General features: G+C 42.9%; 1 protein-coding gene across 4 annotated transcripts in view; it reads right to left on the bottom strand.

Annotated features, from left to right (window-relative positions):
- Window positions 1-19,305, bottom strand: part of tmtc1 (transmembrane and tetratricopeptide repeat containing 1) — a 128,608-nt gene that overhangs the window by 62,169 nt on the left and 47,134 nt on the right. For all 4 annotated transcript variants that reach the window (XM_023349870.1, XM_023349873.1, XM_023349871.1 and 1 more), the window contains 2 exons: window positions 16,603-16,779; window positions 2,146-2,227 (listed from right to left, as the gene is read on the bottom strand). In XM_023349870.1, coding sequence (XP_023205638.1) covers window positions 2,146-2,227; window positions 16,603-16,779 — 259 coding nt within the window. The remainder of the gene's footprint in view (window positions 1-2,145; window positions 2,228-16,602; window positions 16,780-19,305) is intronic.

Here is a 19,305-nt window from a genome sequence, read left to right on the forward strand (position 1 = left end):
AAGCGACTGCAACATCAGGAAAAAGGAGCACGAGAAACTAGAGAAATACCAGGGCCTCAGGGAGGAACTGGAGAGGGCCTGGAAGGTGAAGACCACAGTGGTGCCTGTGGTCATCGGGGCCCTCGGGGCAGTCACCCCCAAACTGGACCAATGGCTACAACAGATCCCAGGAACAACATCAGACATCTCAGTCCAGAAATGTGCAGTCCTTGGCACAGCCAAGATACTGCGCAGAACCCTCAAGCTCCCAGGCCTCTGGTAGAGGACCCAAGCTCAGAGGATAAGAACCACCCGCGGTGGGTGAGAAGGGAATTTTTTTTTTATTTTTTATATAAGCTGACTGGATAGCTCAATAGATAAGGCATCAGTATATCACCCGAGACACCATGAGAGATACTAAGATGTATAACATGCCGGCTCAGACGTCGCCCGGCCAAACAAGGTCTGCGTCAGGTGTTGGGAAACCAGAGCACCTTGATGACAAATGGGCTACTGGAACAAGACGGAAATGAGCGAGAGATGAAAATGTGGATCTGTTGGAATGCTACTACTCAAGTAACCCTAATCAGAGAGGTTGCAAAGACTGGTGAAGGAATGGTTGCAAAGACTGGTGAAGGAATGGTTACTTCGACATCCCCAGTCAACACTAAGCGCTAAACAACTAGTAGCTCAGTGTTCCAACATCCGCAAATGGCAACTGCCATAACAACTTGTGATTGACGAGATACAACACAAATGCTACGGCAAAAAGGAGGAACTGTGGGGACTTAACTACAAGTCCCCACCCAGTCAGTGATCCTTGGCTATAAGAGGCTAAAATCAAGGTAACAAGGAGGGAAGTGAGCCAACTGTACAATGAAACAGAGTACAATGAAAGGGTACAATGAAAACCTGTGTTACAAGAAAGCCTATGACTCAATGCTTAGAGTAGTGGATAAAGAGGAAAAGCCGTTGTGGTAGATGTAGCGACTGCAACATCAGGAAAAAGGAGCACGAGGGCCAGGGCCTCAGTTTGGTGTTTGGTGCCCTCCTAATATTGATGTGATATTTGACAAACCAAAGCTCTAAGTGAAATAGACCATGTCTGAGGAATAGGATTGCCAAATGACTTTTGGTAACAAAAAAAATTTTGGTTTCAAAATTAGGTTAGTGGTCACATTTGCTGCCCAAGTACAAAGAGACTTTGAAAATTAAGTTTTTGCAACCCAGAATCCTCCAGTAGTCACATGACTGCTTAGGGATAAGATATTTACAGTAAAGGGTGCGTCATACTGGGTCTTCCAGTTAAAAGGAAACTGTTACTTTCCACATTCTTCATTTGCTTACTCAGGGAAAGGGACTGCTGGAAAGTCAGACTCCCTCCTCCAGCTCCCTAGAAAAGTAATGTTTTACTAGTTGACATTAGATTATACATACTGCAATCTGATTGTAACTATATGATTATGCCATTAGAGTTGTTGCAAGTGTATCTTTAGCACCACCTAAAAGTGATTTTGTGAATAGTCCAACAGTGACATCACAGGAAGTTTATGGATGTATACATGTTGCTTGACGATTGACAGTAATCCACATGCATCTGCCTCCGTCCTTCATCTTTTCTGGTTTTATCTGTATTTATATTGTTTATTCTTTACTTATTTCCAGTTCTTTGCAACATGAGATAACTTTATTCTCTAACTTTCTCAGATTGTTGAAGCAACATGTTTAGAGTGCAGTCATGGTTTTTCTTGCATCTAAAGTAATGTAGTTTATGTTGCACTATAGAGACAGTGTACATGGAAGATTACAATTGTACATGTTGTAATTGTATTGCTTGTTATACTTCATTTCAGTTTCACACTTTCTACATCATTAAACCTCTGGACAAAGAATAATGGTCTTCAGAGTCTTAATGGAGGAAAGAGTAAAATAATTGAGATGGAATTAATTTGACTGATTTGAACTGAAGTTAGACAATATCTGGATATTAACTGGATCTGTATGTAAAATAAGTTAACATTAACTTTGTTAATCGCAACTATATAAATTAACTGATTTTTATTGAAGTAAAACATCAAAAGACGATCATGTGTTCAAACAGTGCTCATAAAGTGATTAAGACATGCAAAAATAGTAAACGAAATATCACTATAAAATAATACTCACATAGCCAGAGATAAGGCAAGCCCGTTTAATGAAGGGAGTGCAGAAGTGGGGGAAGTCCTTGGGTCTAGAACTCAAAAGGTGACTGTGGAGCAAAAACAGGTTATCCTATTAAAAGCCAAAGTAGTCTTAGATAGGTGACTTTGATTTTTTTGGCAACTAGTTGATCTGTATTTTAACTTTTGTTTTCTAATTTGGCAAATCAGTATGGACTTTTTTGTGGGCACAAAAAAGATCCAAACGTCAACTGTGAGAATGATCCAATGAAAAGTTATATGTAGTATTCATATACCTATGCCAGACTAGACCGAATGTTCCACCCTGTCAGTGAGGCTTGTGGTAGATGCAGCATATCTCTGACCAAACATGTTAATATGATTTGGTCATGTACAAAGCTGACGACTTACTGGTTTGATATTTTTGCCAAAATAAGCTTGGCTTATTGTTCCTAACCCATTGTCAGCCATTTTTGGTGTTTCAGGTCTGTCCAAAGTTTTGAAACAGCAAAATCTTCTGGTCCGTCAGTTAATTCTACTCCATCACATTTACTGAGTCTAGTAGGTACTCTACAATTTAAAGCTGAGATTTTTCCTCAAAGGTAAATTATGCCTCTGAGGCATACTACGTTTCTTGACTATACTCAGAATGTGGAAGTCGAGTAGAGACACTCCAACCCTTTTTCAATTTATTTATTTCTCTTACTAATTATTATCATATCATTATGTTTATTTAATTGATTGTGTGTGTGTTTTCTGTAGACTTTGGTGAATGTTTATGCAGTAATGTGTGTGTTTGTTCGTCAGTTATTACTGGCCGGTAAGGAGGGTTGTGGGCGGTTAGTTTGGGGCGTTCCAATACAGAAGTGTTACTCCATTCCTTACTGCTTTAAGTCACAGGTGTCAAGCTCCAGGCCTCGAGGGCTGCTATCCTGCAGTTTTTAGATGTGCCACAGGTACAAAACACTGGAATGAAATGGCTTTATTACCTCCTCCTTATGTAGATCAATTCTCCAGAGCCTTAATGACCTAATTATTCTATTCAGGTGTGGTGCAGCAGAGTCACATCTAAACGTTGCAGGACACGGGCCCTTGAGGACTGGAGTAAGACACCCCTGCTTTAAGAGGATTATATTTACTGAGTTTCTCGATGTAAAAAATGTGCTACGAAAACTCTCTATCCACTTGGACCAGCTCTTCTAAGTGAATTCCAGTGCCACGAAACAGTCACTCCAGTCTGTATTTAGGCTAAAGTTCAGGATTCACAAACAACAAGACAGGAGCTAAACGTTATTGAAAAATGGGACAAAAGCTTATCACTAAAATTATATATTTCTAATTAAGTGAGCTCACTTTTGTCTGGAGATGTGCAAGCAAAAGCCAACTTTTGTCTGCACACCTTCCCAGTCATACCAGTTTACAGTCAGTGCTGGGGCTGGGATTATTGCAAAGTAATGTAAATGAACAGCCTCTGTTAACATCTCCAGGCAGGTGATTTGATGATCTTGGCAACAATTTTGAAAGTTTGAGGGATGTTCTCTCCCTAATCTTGTCTGCAGAATGCCAACATTCAAATAGCTATATCTTCATTTTTTTATTTCTATGTGTTTGACATCATTAGAAAGCTTGACAAAGCGATGAAAGGGCCTTTTCATTGCTTTACCAACAATGAATGAAATTTGCTTCATATTTTTCCTAAAGAAATATCTGATTCGGGACACGGAGCAATAAGCACTTTCAACTCTCGCTTCAACTGATTCAATTAAATGTTTACGAGTTAACAGATGTGTTCAGCTGAAGCTTGCAAGTTTCTTTGCCATGTTTCTGAGTAGTCCTGTAACCGTACGCCTCTAGTCAACCGGGTGCTGACAAGGCCATCAGAAAATATTTATGTTTCTTATATCTTGGTGGTGCCATGTTTCAAGTTATTTATTTATTTTTATTTATTAGTTATTTATTTATTTTTTGGGAAGACGTCGGCAGTGGCGGAGCTAGTCTTTTAAATTTGGGGGGGGAACAAATGGTCGGTCTCTCGTTCGGAGTGACTGGAGCAAGAGAATGGAGTGTTAGACTGAGTGGTTTTTTGAGTCTTCTTTCATGACATCATTCATGACACTTTCACACCGGATCTCCCGCTGGTTACTCCAGCTAAAAAGATTATCATCTCAAATGCACACCCTTTTATTAAAAATGATCTCCTTGTTAAGGAGTTGTCACACTATGGACAGCTAGTTTCACCCATAAAGATGGTTTCTTTAGGTTGTAAATATGCACTTTTTAAACGCGGTGTGTCATAGAAGGCAGGTATTTATGATCCTTAAGGACACAGCTAATGAGCTAAACCTGTACTTTAATTTCAGAGTAGATGGTTTAATTATATGGTTTTTGCCTCTTCAGAGAACATGAAATGTTTTGGTTGCAGAAGGTCATATACTGTAATTCGATCGTGTCCAGAAAAGCTTTGGAATACACAGTTGGTGAATGCTGGTGATGGTGACAGTGCTGTCGGAGAGGGCCACACTGTGCCGCCGGAGAGGGCCACGCGGTGCCGCCGGAGAGGGCCACGCGGTGCCGCCGATGCGGGCCACGCGGCCACTGGTGGTTTGACGGTAGTCAGTGTGGGTCTTGATGTTGCTGGTTCCGGGGTTCCTGGTGATCCTTCTGTTGTAGCTGCAGAGGAACAGCCTGAAGTGCGATCCTTTATAGATTGTGATTGTTCTAATGAAGTTGATATCACTGATAGTGAGATGAAACATGATCAATCTGTGAGTAGTTTTGATGCAGATTCAGGGGAAAAAAGAACTGATGAAGTTTTTTGTGAAAGCTTTTGTGAGGATGACAGCATGCTTGATGAGGAGTTGTTGAAACTGTCCCAGAAAAGGAAAAGTTCTGGACCTGCTAACAGCAGCACTAAAGCTCTTAGAGCTAAGAGAGCGAACAAAGCAGCAGAGAGCAGTTTGGAGTCTGATAGTAACCTGCCTTTGAACCAGGATTAGCAGAATCGGTATCCTCCTGCTGAAATTAAGAAGATTTTACAAAAAACTAAAGGACTTAGGCTGATTAATGTAGAAGAATATTTTCCAGATTTAAAAATGTTTGTTGAATCCTCTTTGGTTTTAACAAAGAAAACTGGACATTTTGTTGATGATGTGTTAACAGATCAAGAAATTTATCGCTTAAAGAAACTGATTTTGAAAGTCAGAGCCCAAGCAATTACTGCTGATGAAGATGAGGATATTTAGAGAAATATTTTATGTTTTTCCGTGTCTTTTCTTTTGTTTCTTCATTTCTATGTGTGATTTTAAAATAGGCACATTAAATTTAAATGGTGCCAGAGATGAAGTGAAAAGGGCTAATTTTTTTAGATTTATAGCTTTATAGAAAATTGATATAATGTTAATTCAAGAAACACACAGCACTGCTGATGAGAGTGATTGGAAGAAGGAATGTGGAAGGGAGGTTGTTTTTAGTCACAAGTCCAACTGTAGTGGCGGTGTGGTGATTGGCTTTTTTATGAATGTTTTGCCTATTTTTTGTGAAGCAGAGGAAATAATCGAAGGTAATTTATTGAAAGTTAAAGCCAAATATGAAAATGTGAATTTAGTTTTTCTTAATGTGTATGCTCCAACTAAGGGGTGGATAGAATGTTTCTATTGAATATTTTAGAGGACACTGTAAATGATTGTAGTGATAATGATTATTTGTTTTTATGTGGAGATTTTAATTGCACTGAAAATCCCTTACTTGATAGGAACCACTTAGAGCCTTAGGCTGAATCCTCTCGGAGGCTCAGGCAGCTGCCTGCGACCTCTGACCTTTCTGATGTGTGGAGAGCGTTCAACAGGAATCAGAGACAGTATACATGGAGTCATTCTAAAGATAATCTTTTATCCTTGGCAAGATTGAATCGTATATATGCATTTAAACATCATTTGAATATATTTAAGAATTGTCAAATTATTCCTGTTAGTTTTTCTGATCACTGTTGTTGCTCTGTGTTTATTAAAAATGTTCATATACAGAGTGTCTACTAGGATTTTAATACAGCTCTTTTAAACAATAGAGCTTTCAGAACTGTCAGGGTCTGCGTTCTTTTCTGTTTATTTTTGGTTTAAGTTTTTTTTTTTTTTTCTGCCATTGGAACCGGCATTCCTCATGACATCCACCAGATGTCGCCAACATGCAGAGCCCCTGGGAAGCTGCTGAGTTCAACCCGTCTACACACCTGCAGCTTGTTTTGGAGGGCGTGGATTATGGATTTAAGCAGCAGCTCCTCTTCTTCTCATCGCCTGAGTGTTTGCTTACTTCGGTAACAACTCGTTCCAGAACTAGGCTCTCTGAGATCTGCTCCGCTCTAACCCTTTGTTGTCTTCCTCGCCAGATATCCTGCTGTTCTCTCGCGGTTCTGGCGAAGAACAGTCCTTCCCAAATTCCGTGTGAGTCTGTGCCTCCCTCATTGTGGATTACCTACCTCCTGTGTCCTCCCTCGACGCTGTCGGTGCTACCGGTCAGACGCCACTCCTCGTGTGCTCACCTTTTCCTCTCGTCGATCCCTCTCCGGTGGAATCCCCTTCCTTTCAAGTAAGACAGACTCTGAATCATTCCTGAAGGATTCTCACCTTACTATTCTAACCCGGCTTCTCCTGTTGGTAGCAAGACGACCCGGTCATCAGCTCCAGTATTCGCTTCCTGACCCCTCCCCTGACTTCAATAAAACGTATTATTGTGCACTTTATCGATCTCTTCTGCTTGTGTTCTTGCATGTGGGTTCGTAAACTGAAACTCACCATGACAGAACACTCAGGCCATGCTACGACCTCCGCAGACGCGATCAGAAGAGCGATATCAGACCAACAAGCCCTCATTCAGTCCCACGATGCAGCTCTGAGAGAGCTGGGAAGTCGCCAAGCCGAAACTAACCGACGATTAACTGAACTCTCCAATTTCCTACAGAACTCAGTACCACAGGACGCAAACCAATCTTCTGTTTCCCCATCTGCTCCGTCATTAGTCCCGGATCCGCCCGTCCGCTCCGGGTTCTCTGAGGTCCGCCCGGCAACTCCAGATAAGTTTTCTGGTGACATCAAGAAGGTAAAAGGATTTATCCTCCAATGCACCATTGTCTTTAACCATTCGCCACAGAGTTTTCCCGATGATGACCGTAAAATTTCTTATGTATTATCCTTGTTGACGGGCCGAGCCTTAGAGTGGGCCGAAGCCCGGTTTACCACAACAGCTAATTATGGATGTACCTACCCCGAGTTTCTAAATGAATTAAAACAGGTTTTCTGCCAGGAAACTGAAGGAACATCCTCTTCCAGAGACCTGCACGGGCTAAAGCAGGGTCAGAAAAGCGTTTCTGATTTCGCCATAGATTTTAGGATCAAGGCGGCCGCATCTGGCTGGAACGTTGTAGCTCTCAAGAGTGCCTTTTTTCATGGTCTAAACGAGCAGATAAAGGACGAACTAGCCACGTTGGATGAACCAGAATCCTTGAACGATTTCATAAACCTAGCTATAAGATTGGACAACCGAATCCGTGCTAGAGCCAGGGAACGCACCCGTCGAGTCTCTTCTCCACGCGCTTTTCTAACCAGTAGTCGTTCTTCTGCTCAGCACTCACCTCCTCCCCCAGCCCCAGGTGTTGAACCCATGCAAATAGGAAACACGAGGCTCACACCCGAAGAGCGCCAACGGAGGCTACGCTCCCGGCTCTGTATTTACTGCGGTGAGCCGAACCATGTGATCGCTAACTGTCCTGTACGTTTAAACCCGCAGGTCCGGCAGTGAAAGCGGGGAGACTGCCGGCATCGTCCACTCCTAAACCCCGTCTCACCTTTCCTGTCACCCTATTCACCGACAATGACTCACTTTCAGTGTCAGTTCTCATTGACTCCGGTTGTGAACAAAATCTCATCAGTTCCGACATCATTCACCAGCTCTCCGTGCCTACTGAACCACTATCAGTTCCTCTCCGTGTCGCTGCCCTGGACGGGAAGGGTCTACCCCAGATAACCCACCGGACCAAGCCACTACGCCTGCTAATTTCTGGTAACCACACTGAAGAGATCATTTTCTATGTGTTTCCCACAACCAGTTCCCCCATAGTCCTAGGATTCAACTGGCTATTCACGCATAACCCCCAGATAGATTGGGTTGAGGGAAGGATTGGTTCCTGGTCTTCCAAGTGCCACACCACCTGTCTCCGTTCCGCTGTTCCTTTGCAGTCCACACGTTCTACGATCGATGAGGTTGATCCGCCCGACGTCACCTCCGTTCCTAGTGAGTACCATGAACTCATTACTGTTTTCAGTAAAGACAAGGCCCTCTCTCTACCCCCTCACAGACCATATGATTGTGCCATCGACCTCCTGCCTGGGGCCCCTCTACCTAACAGTAGACTGTATAACATCTCCAGGGCCGAACGCCAGGCCATGGAGGATTACATAAATAAATCCCTCGCTGCAGGTATTATCCGTACCTCGTCTTCCCCTTTGGGTGCTGGTTTCTTCTTTGTGGGGAAGAAGGATGGTTCTCTTAGGCCCTGCATCGACTATAGAGGCCTAAATCAAATTACCATCAAGAACAAGTATCCTTTACCCCTGCTCTCCTCTGCCTTCGAACCTGTCCAGGGGGCAACCGTCTTTTCTAAACTGGATCTTAGAAACGCTTATCATTTACTCCGTATCAGGGAGGGTGACGAGTGGAAGACCGCTTTTAAGACCCCTTTGGGGCACTACGAGTATCTGGTCATGCCTTTTGGTTTGTCTAACGCCCCCTCTTTCTTCCAGGCCCTTGTGAACGACGTCCTCCGAGATTTCATTAATGTGTTTGTCTTTGTCTACTTAGATGACATCCTCATCTACTCAAGGACCCTTGTTGAGCACCAAAGACACGTCCGTCTAGTTCTCCAGAGGTTACTAGAGAACAAATTGTATGTGAAAGCCGAAAAATGTGAGTTCCACCGCCCATCAGTAACTTTCCTGGGGTACGTCCTTGAGAGCGGACAGGTCAGAGCAGCAGAAGACAAGATCAAAGCAGTTCTGGACTGGCCTCAGCCTGAAACACGTAAACAACTCCAACGTTTCCTAGGCTTTGCCAACTTTTACAGAAGGTTCATCCGGAACTATAGCCAGATAGCTTCCCCCCTCACAGCTCTCACCTCCACAAAAAGGGTGTTTAGTTGGACTCTACAAGCCGAGGCCGCCTTCACTGAACTCAAGTCGCGGTTCTCCAAGGCCCCTGTCCTGGTTCAACCCGACCCAAGTAAGCAGTTTGTAGTGGAGGTTGATGCATCCGATATTGGGGTGGGGGCCGTTCTGTCCCAGATCACTGAGCAGGATCAGAGATTACACCCGTGCGCCTTTTTTTCCCGCAGACTCTCTCCAGCTGAGAGAAATTATAATGTGGGAGACAGAGAATTGCTGGCCATAAAACTGGCTTTGGAGGAGTGGCGTCACTGGCTGGAGGGAGCAGAACACCCCGTTCTAGTCTGGACCGATCACAAAAACCTGGCCTACCTCCAGTCAGGTAAAAGATCCAACCCACGCCAGTCTCGCTGGTCTCTGTTCTTCGCACGCTTTAACCTTTCCATTTCCTATCGTCCAGGTTCAAAGAACGTAAAGCCAGATGCCCTGTCCAGGATACACTCCCCTGACGATTCGGAGGAAAGCCTGGCTCCCATTCTCCCGCCTAGTTGCACGGTCGGAGTAGTAACGTGGGAGATGGAGGACATCATCCGCCAAGCGCACCAAACCGAGCCTCCCCCTGAAGCCTGCCCTCCAGGTAAACTCTACGTTCCCTCCGCTGTCCGTGCCCGCTTCCTACAATGGATTCATGCCTCCAAGTTCTCTGCTCACCCTGGAGTCAGTCGCACCATAGGGTTGGTCAATCGCAGGTTTTGGTGGGGATCGATACACAAGGACGTTAAGGAGTACGTCTCCGCCTGCGCAGTCTGTGCACGCAACAAGTCGTCCAACCGACCCCCTGCGGGCCTCCTACAGCCGCTACCCATACCAAGACGACCATGGTCCCACATCGCTGTCGACTTCGTCACCGGACTCCCAAGGTCCAAAGGTATGACCACCATTCTCACAATCATCGACCGTTTTTCCAAAGCCTGTCATCTCGTTCTCCTACGCAAACTACCCACCGCTGCTCAGACAGCTAAGCTACTTATCAAGCATGTTTTCAAGCTGCATGGGATACCCCAGGAGATCCTCTCCGACCGCGGGCCCCAGTTTATCTCGCAGGTCTGGCGTCAGTTCTGCTCTGCCCTGGGAGCCAAGGTGTCTCTCAGCTCCGGGTATCATCCCCAAACCAACGGGCAGACTGAACGTATGAACCAGGAGCTGGAGGCCACCCTGCGATGTCTCACCTCTACCAACCCTGATGATTGGGCTCAACACCTTCCGTGGGTAGAGTATGCACATAACTGCCACACTTCTGCAGCTACTGGTCTCTCTCCTTTTGAAATAGTCCTGGGATACCAACCTCCTCTCCTCCCGTGTGACGAAAGCGACATCTCTGTCACGTCGGTCCAGCACCACATTCGCAGAAGTCACAAGATCTGGAAGGACACCATCTCTGCCCTCAACAACTCATCCGCTATTAATAAACGACTCGCTGACCGACGTAGGATCCCTGCCCCGACATACTCCGTTGGTCAGAAGGTATGGTTGTCGACGCGTGACGTTCCCCTCAAATCTATGTCCAGGAAGCTGTCCCCTAGATTCATCGGTCCATTCGAGATACTGGCGCTCGTTGGTCCCTCGGCTGTGCGACTCCGACTCCCTCCATCCTTGCGTATCCACCCGACCTTCCATGTGTCCCAAATTAAACCTGTTCTCTCCAGTGAACTTTGCCCTCCGGCCGAACCCCCTCCTCCCTCCCTGGACAGGCAGGGCCACGCCGTTTTTGCCGTCCGTCGGCTGGTTGCCTCCCGGCGGCGGGGTCGGGGCTACCAGTACCTCGTCGACTGGGAGGGCTACGGCCCTGAAGAACGATCCTGGGTCCCTGGATCGTTTATTATGGATAACACCCTCATTAGGGAGTTTTGGGACTCTCAGCCCTCATCCTCTGCTCGGCCGCCAGGTGGCGTCCGTTGAGGGGGGGGTACTGTCAGGGTCTGCGTTCTTTTCTGTTTATTTTTGGTTTAAGTTTTTTTTTTTTTTTCTGCCATTGGAACCGGCATTCCTCATGACATCCACCAGATGTCGCCAACATGCAGAGCCCCTGGGAAGCTGCTGAGTTCAACCCGTCTACACACCTGCAGCTTGTTTTGGAGGGCGTGGATTATGGATTTAAGCAGCAGCTCCTCTTCTTCTCATCGCCTGAGTGTTTGCTTACTTCGGTAACAACTCGTTCCAGAACTAGGCTCTCTGAGATCTGCTCCGCTCTAACCCTTTGTTGTCTTCCTCGCCAGATATCCTGCTGTTCTCTCGCGGTTCTGGCGAAGAACAGTCCTTCCCAAATTCCGTGTGAGTCTGTGCCTCCCTCATTGTGGATTACCTACCTCCTGTGTCCTCCCTCGACGCTGTCGGTGCTACCGGTCAGACGCCACTCCTCGTGTGCTCACCTTTTCCTCTCGTCGATCCCTCTCCGGTGGAATCCCCTTCCTTTCAAGTAAGACAGACTCTGAATCATTCCTGAAGGATTCTCACCTTACTATTCTAACCCGGCTTCTCCTGTTGGTAGCAAGACGACCCGGTCATCAGCTCCAGTATTCGCTTCCTGACCCCTCCCCTGACTTCAATAAAACGTATTATTGTGCACTTTATCGATCTCTTCTGCTTGTGTTCTTGCATGTGGGTTCGTAAACTGAAACTCACCATGACAAGAACAGCTTTTGAATATTTCTGGGTAAGTCATAAACAATCTAAATCAGATTTTTCTTCTGTCCAACAGTGGTGGGATTATGGTAAATGTCAAATTAAGCAGTTGTGTCAACAGTTCACTTGCAATGTCACTAGAGACATAACCAGATCTCTGAGGGACTTGGAGACTCAAATAGTAGAGCTGCAGGGTTTGGCAGCGTCTACAGGAAACCGAGGGTTTTTAGATTCTTTTTTCTAGAGAACAAAGCGATAGACTTTTGTTATCAGTCATTTCGACCAACAACATTAAAAAAATCAGTCATGTACTATTTTTACCAGTCAAATTATAATCATGTTAACATAGGCTATTTAACCGCATTTTATGTGGTTTAGTTAATATTCATCACACAATGGGATCTGCAGATGAACTCATCTAACCTTTTCTCCGTAGTGACACAAACCACTGACTGTTGCCCCAATAACTTCTAATAAATGATCATGCGCTTTTACCAGGATCTTTTTGCGTGGTTTCGCTTCCCCGAAATGGACAGGTGTTACATCTGCCATGCTCCTCCTGAGAGCCGCTCTTCTTCTGGGTGCAGGAGGGTAACGTGCACCTAGAAGACTCATTTTGTTGAGTGATAGACTGTCGCAGAGTGAGTTAAGTTTAATTCTTCGCAGGGTCGGAGTCGCCTCCGCATTGGTTGTGCAGCGGACTGCGCATAGCTAACTGATGCACCTTTATTTATTTATTAACTGCCGGCTCCTGTTTAGACTATAAATGGATTAGCTCAACGTTGCATTCTCTTTAGTTTTCTCTGTTCTGTATGTAATGGAGACCGGAATGAAAGGCGCCATTTCAACCAAAGGTTTGGAATGCACTTCTGAACCAGACGCTCCAAAGCGTCCGGTCCATAACTCTTCAACACGCTGTCAGCTCTGGGTCAGAAGAAGCATTTAGTTCAGTGTCCATGAGATGATATTCAGAAAGGATTTTATTTATTAATTGATTTTAGTTGCCTGTGTAAAGTCTACACTTTACTATACTTGTCTGCCCATGTGCACCAGTCAAGGGTGTTAATTATAACCTGCGAAATGATGAACGGGCTTTAAATTTTCCGGTCATTTAAGGAAATAACAGGTCAAATATGGAAAATATTCCGTTAATGCAACCTCTGGTACACACATGTACTGTATGTGTGTGTATATATACCTATGTGTGCCTATGTAGAGTAAATTGATTACAACAGTCTGTTTTTGAATAATTTTGCTGAATATTTAAACCTATTCGGTTAACAGTTCACATATTCATATTAAGACAATCAAGATCTAGTCTTTCTTCTGCTAATCTAAGTCTACAGTCTAAGTCAGGCATGTCCAAAGTCCGGCCCGGGGGCCAATCACGGCCCGCGGTCAGATTTCATACGGCCCGCAGCTTCGGTCTTATAATGTATTATTTATGGCCCGCCTGCACCGTGAAACAGAATAAATAAATCATAAAACTTGAAACTGTAATTCCTCCTTTCACCAAATGGTGGCAGCACCACTTTAATACTATCAGTCTCTGCCTCCGTGCAGCGAACCGCTCTCCACTCATTTCTGCCATGGCCACTGCAAAGAAAACCAGTTTACAGTGAAGGCCGCCGCTTTCAAGAGAGATGGGAATTATAATACTTCAATGAAAATCAAGCCAATTGTGCTTGTCTAATTTGTAATGAGACGGTTGCCTTGTCTAAGGATTTCAACGTAAAGAGACACTACCAGACTAAACATGCTAACACATACAACAAGCTAACAGGAAGTGACCGTGCTGAAAAACTGAAGCAGCTCCAAGCTGGACTGGCATCACAACAGCGATTTCTTTGGGCCTGTGAGTCAAAAGAAAATACCAAAGAAGCTATGAAGTTAATGTTAATAGCTAAACATGGCAAACCTTCTACTGAAGGTACATTTATCAAAGACTGAGTTATGAAAATGGTGGAGAACATTTTGCCCTGAGAAGAAGCAAGATTTTGAGAAAAATGTTTGCCTGGCAGTAACAGTGTGGCACTGAGAGCTGAGGACATGAAACTGAGTGTTTTGAACGGCAACGTCTGTCACTATCAGCAGTGAAGAGCCAAAAAACATTTATGCACCTGGATTTATGGCACTTATTTTTATTAAACTCTTGAGTAAGATTTGGTTATGAACCTGTAGATATTGTAAATGACAAGAGCAAAATTCACTTGTTTTAAGATTTAATAATAACAGACAACTTTGCATTACTTATAACTCCTGTTTAAAATGTTCTTGAGGCAAAGATATTTTTAAACTCATGTAAATTTAAGGTATTTCATACAGTTTGTTCAATGTTATTTGACTCTCCAGATATGAATGAAAGGCAGAATTTGTGTTTTTAGAGTTGTTCTCATTTGCCTGAGTGGCTTATATTTGGTTATTTTGTCATTTGAAAAATAAAGATAATTGTGACAATGAAAATTGTTTTATAACGGTGTGTGAAACTTTTGTAGATAAAAAATGTCCGAACAAACTATTGGCCCCCGGGCATCTTGACTTTATCAAATCTGGCCCTCTTTGCAAAAAGTTTGGACACCCCTGGTCTAAGTACTTGCTGATACCATCACCAATTAAACAAGTTGATATTTCACACAAGAACTTTTGAAGACAAATGTGTATTATTTAGAACAGGTTGGTTCTTCTCTGATTGTTTTAACAGAACACAAATGGAGCAACACAGATTGCTTAGTCTTCAAATGGTTTATCAAATTAAAAGATGCATTTTTTGCTAGAATTTAGATCCGACCTGAAATCTGCTCCGGGATTATCAGAACTATTTGCCTGATGGGTCTTGGGCTTCTGGCGCATTTAGCCTGCAGTACATGAAGAAAGCCTAAAGAAAAAACGCGATCAAGTTGTGTTGATCTACATATTGTAGTTTAAATAGAGGAGCAGCAGCTGACTGTTGAGGAAGGAAAGAAATGAAAGTGCAGATGTCCGTTAGACTCTAACAAGCGCAGTAAATGCGCACGCATCTCCACCGTTACTCTCCAATTAATCACACATCAGGTGACAAACGCCAAATATACAACATGTAGTTACACTGCGCTAATGGTGGTCTAAAAACAAAACCAATAAAAACTTAACTAAATTAATTTGTCGGATTCCCTCCTCACCCTCCTTTTGATAAGTACAGAGAGTTTCTGCTGTTTTTTATCCAGACTGTGATAACGCGCATCCAACCATTTGGTGCGCAGCCAGTTTCAACTTTACGCACAGAGAACAACTTTGGAGTGTAAAGCACAGCTGATCCACTTCTGTAGGATTTTTCTCCTGCAGAGGGGGATGAGTGCGGGATGAGGTAACAATCAGAGTCTTGCTGTATTCCGATCACTTCAATTGATGAAATGTTAACTGATTTCAAAAACGCTCTTATCTTACTGCAGAGAAAAAGTTGATGACTACATAACGGAAATAAAATGCAATTAACTTATCATATGATGGACAACGAAAAAATGTAGCGCAACCGCTGCTCCAAACTACAAACATTTTCGCTCCCCTCTCCTTTCTTCAGTTGTTTTTCTGTCTTTTTTGTGGAGGATCAGTAAATAAATTATTGGTGTTTTACCATCACCTGGTATGAAGTGTGCTTTAACCTTAGAGTTGCACCGCAGCGCAGCACAAGAGGAACATCCAGCAGAACAGGACGGCTTGCTTTTATGAGTACGAGAATACTGCAGGCTGGGTCCATGCCTGATATAAATCTATTTATATATATTATCACATGGCCTTATATATAGTTTTATACATTTTCTTTTCATATATTTATTATTCTTTTTCTTCTTTGCATATTAGTGGGTTAGAATGATTCCAAATACTGTATAGGAATAAACCTGGTGTTGTTACATGTCAGTCATGGGGGGAGGGTGTGTGTGTGTGTGTGGGGGGGGGTATCAATCAGATGGGGCAAATCAGATGTCAGGGGGAGCCAGTGTACGTATTTACACAAAGAAATTAGCATATCACAATATATATTTTTACTGGTATTATTATGAATGATATGGCCCAGCCCTAATGACGAATTAATCTCTGAAGGTTCAGCATCTCAATGAGTTTTGGTGTACTAGATAACATTTTATGTTTTATGGCAAGATTTTGAGGTCACACCCCTTTAACATGCTCAAAACTTCATTAATTTGATAAATTTAGATCCCCATTATCTGATGAGCAAAAAATCTCGGAGAAGTTCAGTCAAATGTGGAGGCTATAAATGGCCAAAAGTCAGCCAATCTAAGATGGCCGACTTCTGTTTGGACTAAATGGGTGCAAGAGAGTTTTCTGAAGGTTTTGAGGAGTTTTACAAATGTGTCCCGTTTCATGCTTGTATGATAAAGTTAGGCCAAGGCAGAAGGTATTTTGCAATTTGCCTGGGGAGCTGTTAAGCTGTTCCTGCTGCAACTTTTTCGAATTCCCTAAAATCAGTCATTTTTACAAATGACTGATGCATCCAACCAATTCAGGGCATTTTTGTATATGTTTAAGCGTCCAAAAAGTTAATTTATTTGACAGAATAATAATAGTATGGATAGAACAGGCCTTCACAGCACTTGTGCTGCTTGGGCTTAACAACAAAAAAAGGACTTTGTGCTTACTGTGTGAGAGGCTTGCGGCACAGCACCAGAGCATCATAGAGCAGACACACTCCAAACACAGTGATTCCTGTTTCCTTGACCAGCATTGCACAGGTACCCAGAAACAAGCTGATGAGCAGAGACCCTGGAGACACAGTGGAAGGGAACGAGTCTTCGGAGACCCATTCATCAATACTCCTGTGACACCAGAGAATACAATGACATTCACATTTTAATACAACCTCATTTTTAAAGCATTTACAGTGAGTTTCCCATGCACACAACACCTTACATACATTCACAAGGGACTTTATCACATACACCTTGCAAGTATCAGCAAGGACGCATTCAGAACTTCCTCATTTCAGCCTTGTTGAATCTAAATTCAATTCTAGTTGAATTTAGATTCAAGTGGGTTCCAGAATGACTCCTCAGCCCTCTGCTGCGTCCTTGTGTTAAACCACCGCTCTCAGTTTACCACAACGGCTTATAGCCCAGTGCGGCTTATATATGTACATTTCCAGTTGCTTTTTGTTTTTTTAAACTTTGTAGATGCGGCTTTTGGTATGGTGCGCTTTATAGTCCGAAAAATAAGGTAAATGAAATGAATTATCACAATTCTAATGGGCTTATAGAATCACAACAGGGCATATTCATGCATTTTCGCATGCTCCATCCTTGATCCATGCTTGACCTTTAGTGCTCCCACGAGATAGGGGGAGGTTTGTGTGTTCTGATAATATCAAACAATGTGTTTTTATGCAGCGACGAGAAGATTATTTTCATGACAGTCAGACCAAATGTTCAGCTTCCAAATGTGCATTTGGAGCACAGGATTTGGATTGGAGGCGATAGTGCACTGGGCAGGAGTGCCTGGCATGAGAAATCAGGAGATCATGGCCACACCACAGTGAGGTATGAACCTTTATGTTTCCTGAACATCTTCCTGGAGGCTTATAAAGCTTTTCAAATAGGTCTCTGTTTTTTGGCACCACAGTGATGCAGTATTGCCAGTGTATGTAATTGATTTGATCATTTGCTATTTATACCAGGTAGGGATGCAAACAATCAATTTAGGATTAACTGTCAATTAATGGGATTAGATTAAAATGAGTTCCAATCAATCAACTAAGAGCGTTTGTTTATATATTCTTTCCACATTATAGTTTGGCCTCCATGCAAAAGAAGGCGCTGATGGTCAGTGAAACAGTCCAAACATAGTCTGTGGAATGCAAAATGCGCTTTATGTGGTTCTGTTTAGAAATTGTCAACAAAACCTGAGATCATCCCACTTCCCCATGCTAGAGATTTTAGTTTTGTCGTGTTCTGTGTTTTCTGTGTGTTAATTTCGAGTTTTCTGTGTCCTTGAGTCTCTTCGTTGTCCTGTCCTCCCCTTGATTGTTCCCAGGTGTGTCTCGTTCTGTGATTACCCGCTGTGTTTTTAACTCCACCTGTGTTCCTTGTTCCTCGTCGGGTCCTTGTCAATTCGTTGTCAATGTGTGTGCTGCCGGTTATTTGGACTGTGCTTTTCATTAAAATCATTATTCATCTTACCTGGGTCCGCTGCGTCTGCCTCACCACACCACTTCATGACAAGTTTAACAGTAACAATAAATAAAGTTACCTTTAAGATTAATCACACAAGTGACATCTAGGCCCAATAGTAGACTTAAACTTCAATAAAATCAATCTGGTTGTGTGTGTGTTGTTTTTGTCTCTTGCAAACTTTGCTTTAATTCTTTCTTCTATCTAATCATCAAAGTCAGACAGAGAGAGTCATGAGACAGGAAGAGCAGGTTTCATGGAAAAAGAGAAAGTAAGTTTCTAGCCTGCAGTTTTATAAAAACAGATGAGATTATTCCTTACTTCAAAACAAGAAAGTTTTAAAGAATGAAGTCTAAACATTTTGAGTAATTGGATAAGATTCAAAGTAAAATACTTATGTAACCACTACTTAATTTAATTAGCAATAAATTCAGTAGGAAAGTTACTTTTGTTCTAGGGTCACACAGGAGGATAATAAGCACATAAGTTTTAACAACTCAAGTTTATTTTTCTTTCCCCACAAAAAAAAGAATTCAGGTAACACTAATTACCTTGATAACATTAAGGAATAAAACTTAAATTGTCCACCCTTATAAAAAATATCAAATTAATATTCAGAAAATTGAGGGTAGGTTTTCTAAGCAGTCGCTTTAAAGCTCATTTCAACAAAGAAATGACATATTCCAGTTAGTGCTTCAATATAACAGTTCAGTCAGTTCCGTCAATGTGCACATAAGTTGTCAGTTTTGAAAATGTTCATGAACAAATAGTTTGTGGAATAAAAAAATTAAAGGATTGGGGGCCCCCTTTCTTGTTCAATAAGCTTATCTGTTGTCCAAGCAAAATATCCAGTTCCAGCAGGACCAGTCTCTTCGTCTTTCCAAGCTTCAGTCCGAATCACAAATATGGCGGCGGGACCCTCCTTCTGGAACTCCACTGACTCGTTCAGATATCAACCATCCAAAAAAAACAACCGGAGAAATCCCAGAACAGAATACACATTATCCAGTTCAAAATAAACAGATTTCTTTCGTATCACAGCAGCACTTATGAGTAGTAACTTCTCTACTTCTACTACTTCATCCAAACCTGTTTTCAGCTTTAAACATTTTCCCGGTGCTATTTTCAAGCATGGTTGTTTCCGGATTGTGGCGTGATGGAAGGGAGTCACATGATGAC

The sequence above is a fragment of the Xiphophorus maculatus genome, chromosome 17 (genome assembly GCF_002775205.1).
Source record: "Xiphophorus maculatus strain JP 163 A chromosome 17, X_maculatus-5.0-male, whole genome shotgun sequence".
Lineage (NCBI taxonomy): Eukaryota > Metazoa > Chordata > Actinopteri > Cyprinodontiformes > Poeciliidae > Xiphophorus > Xiphophorus maculatus.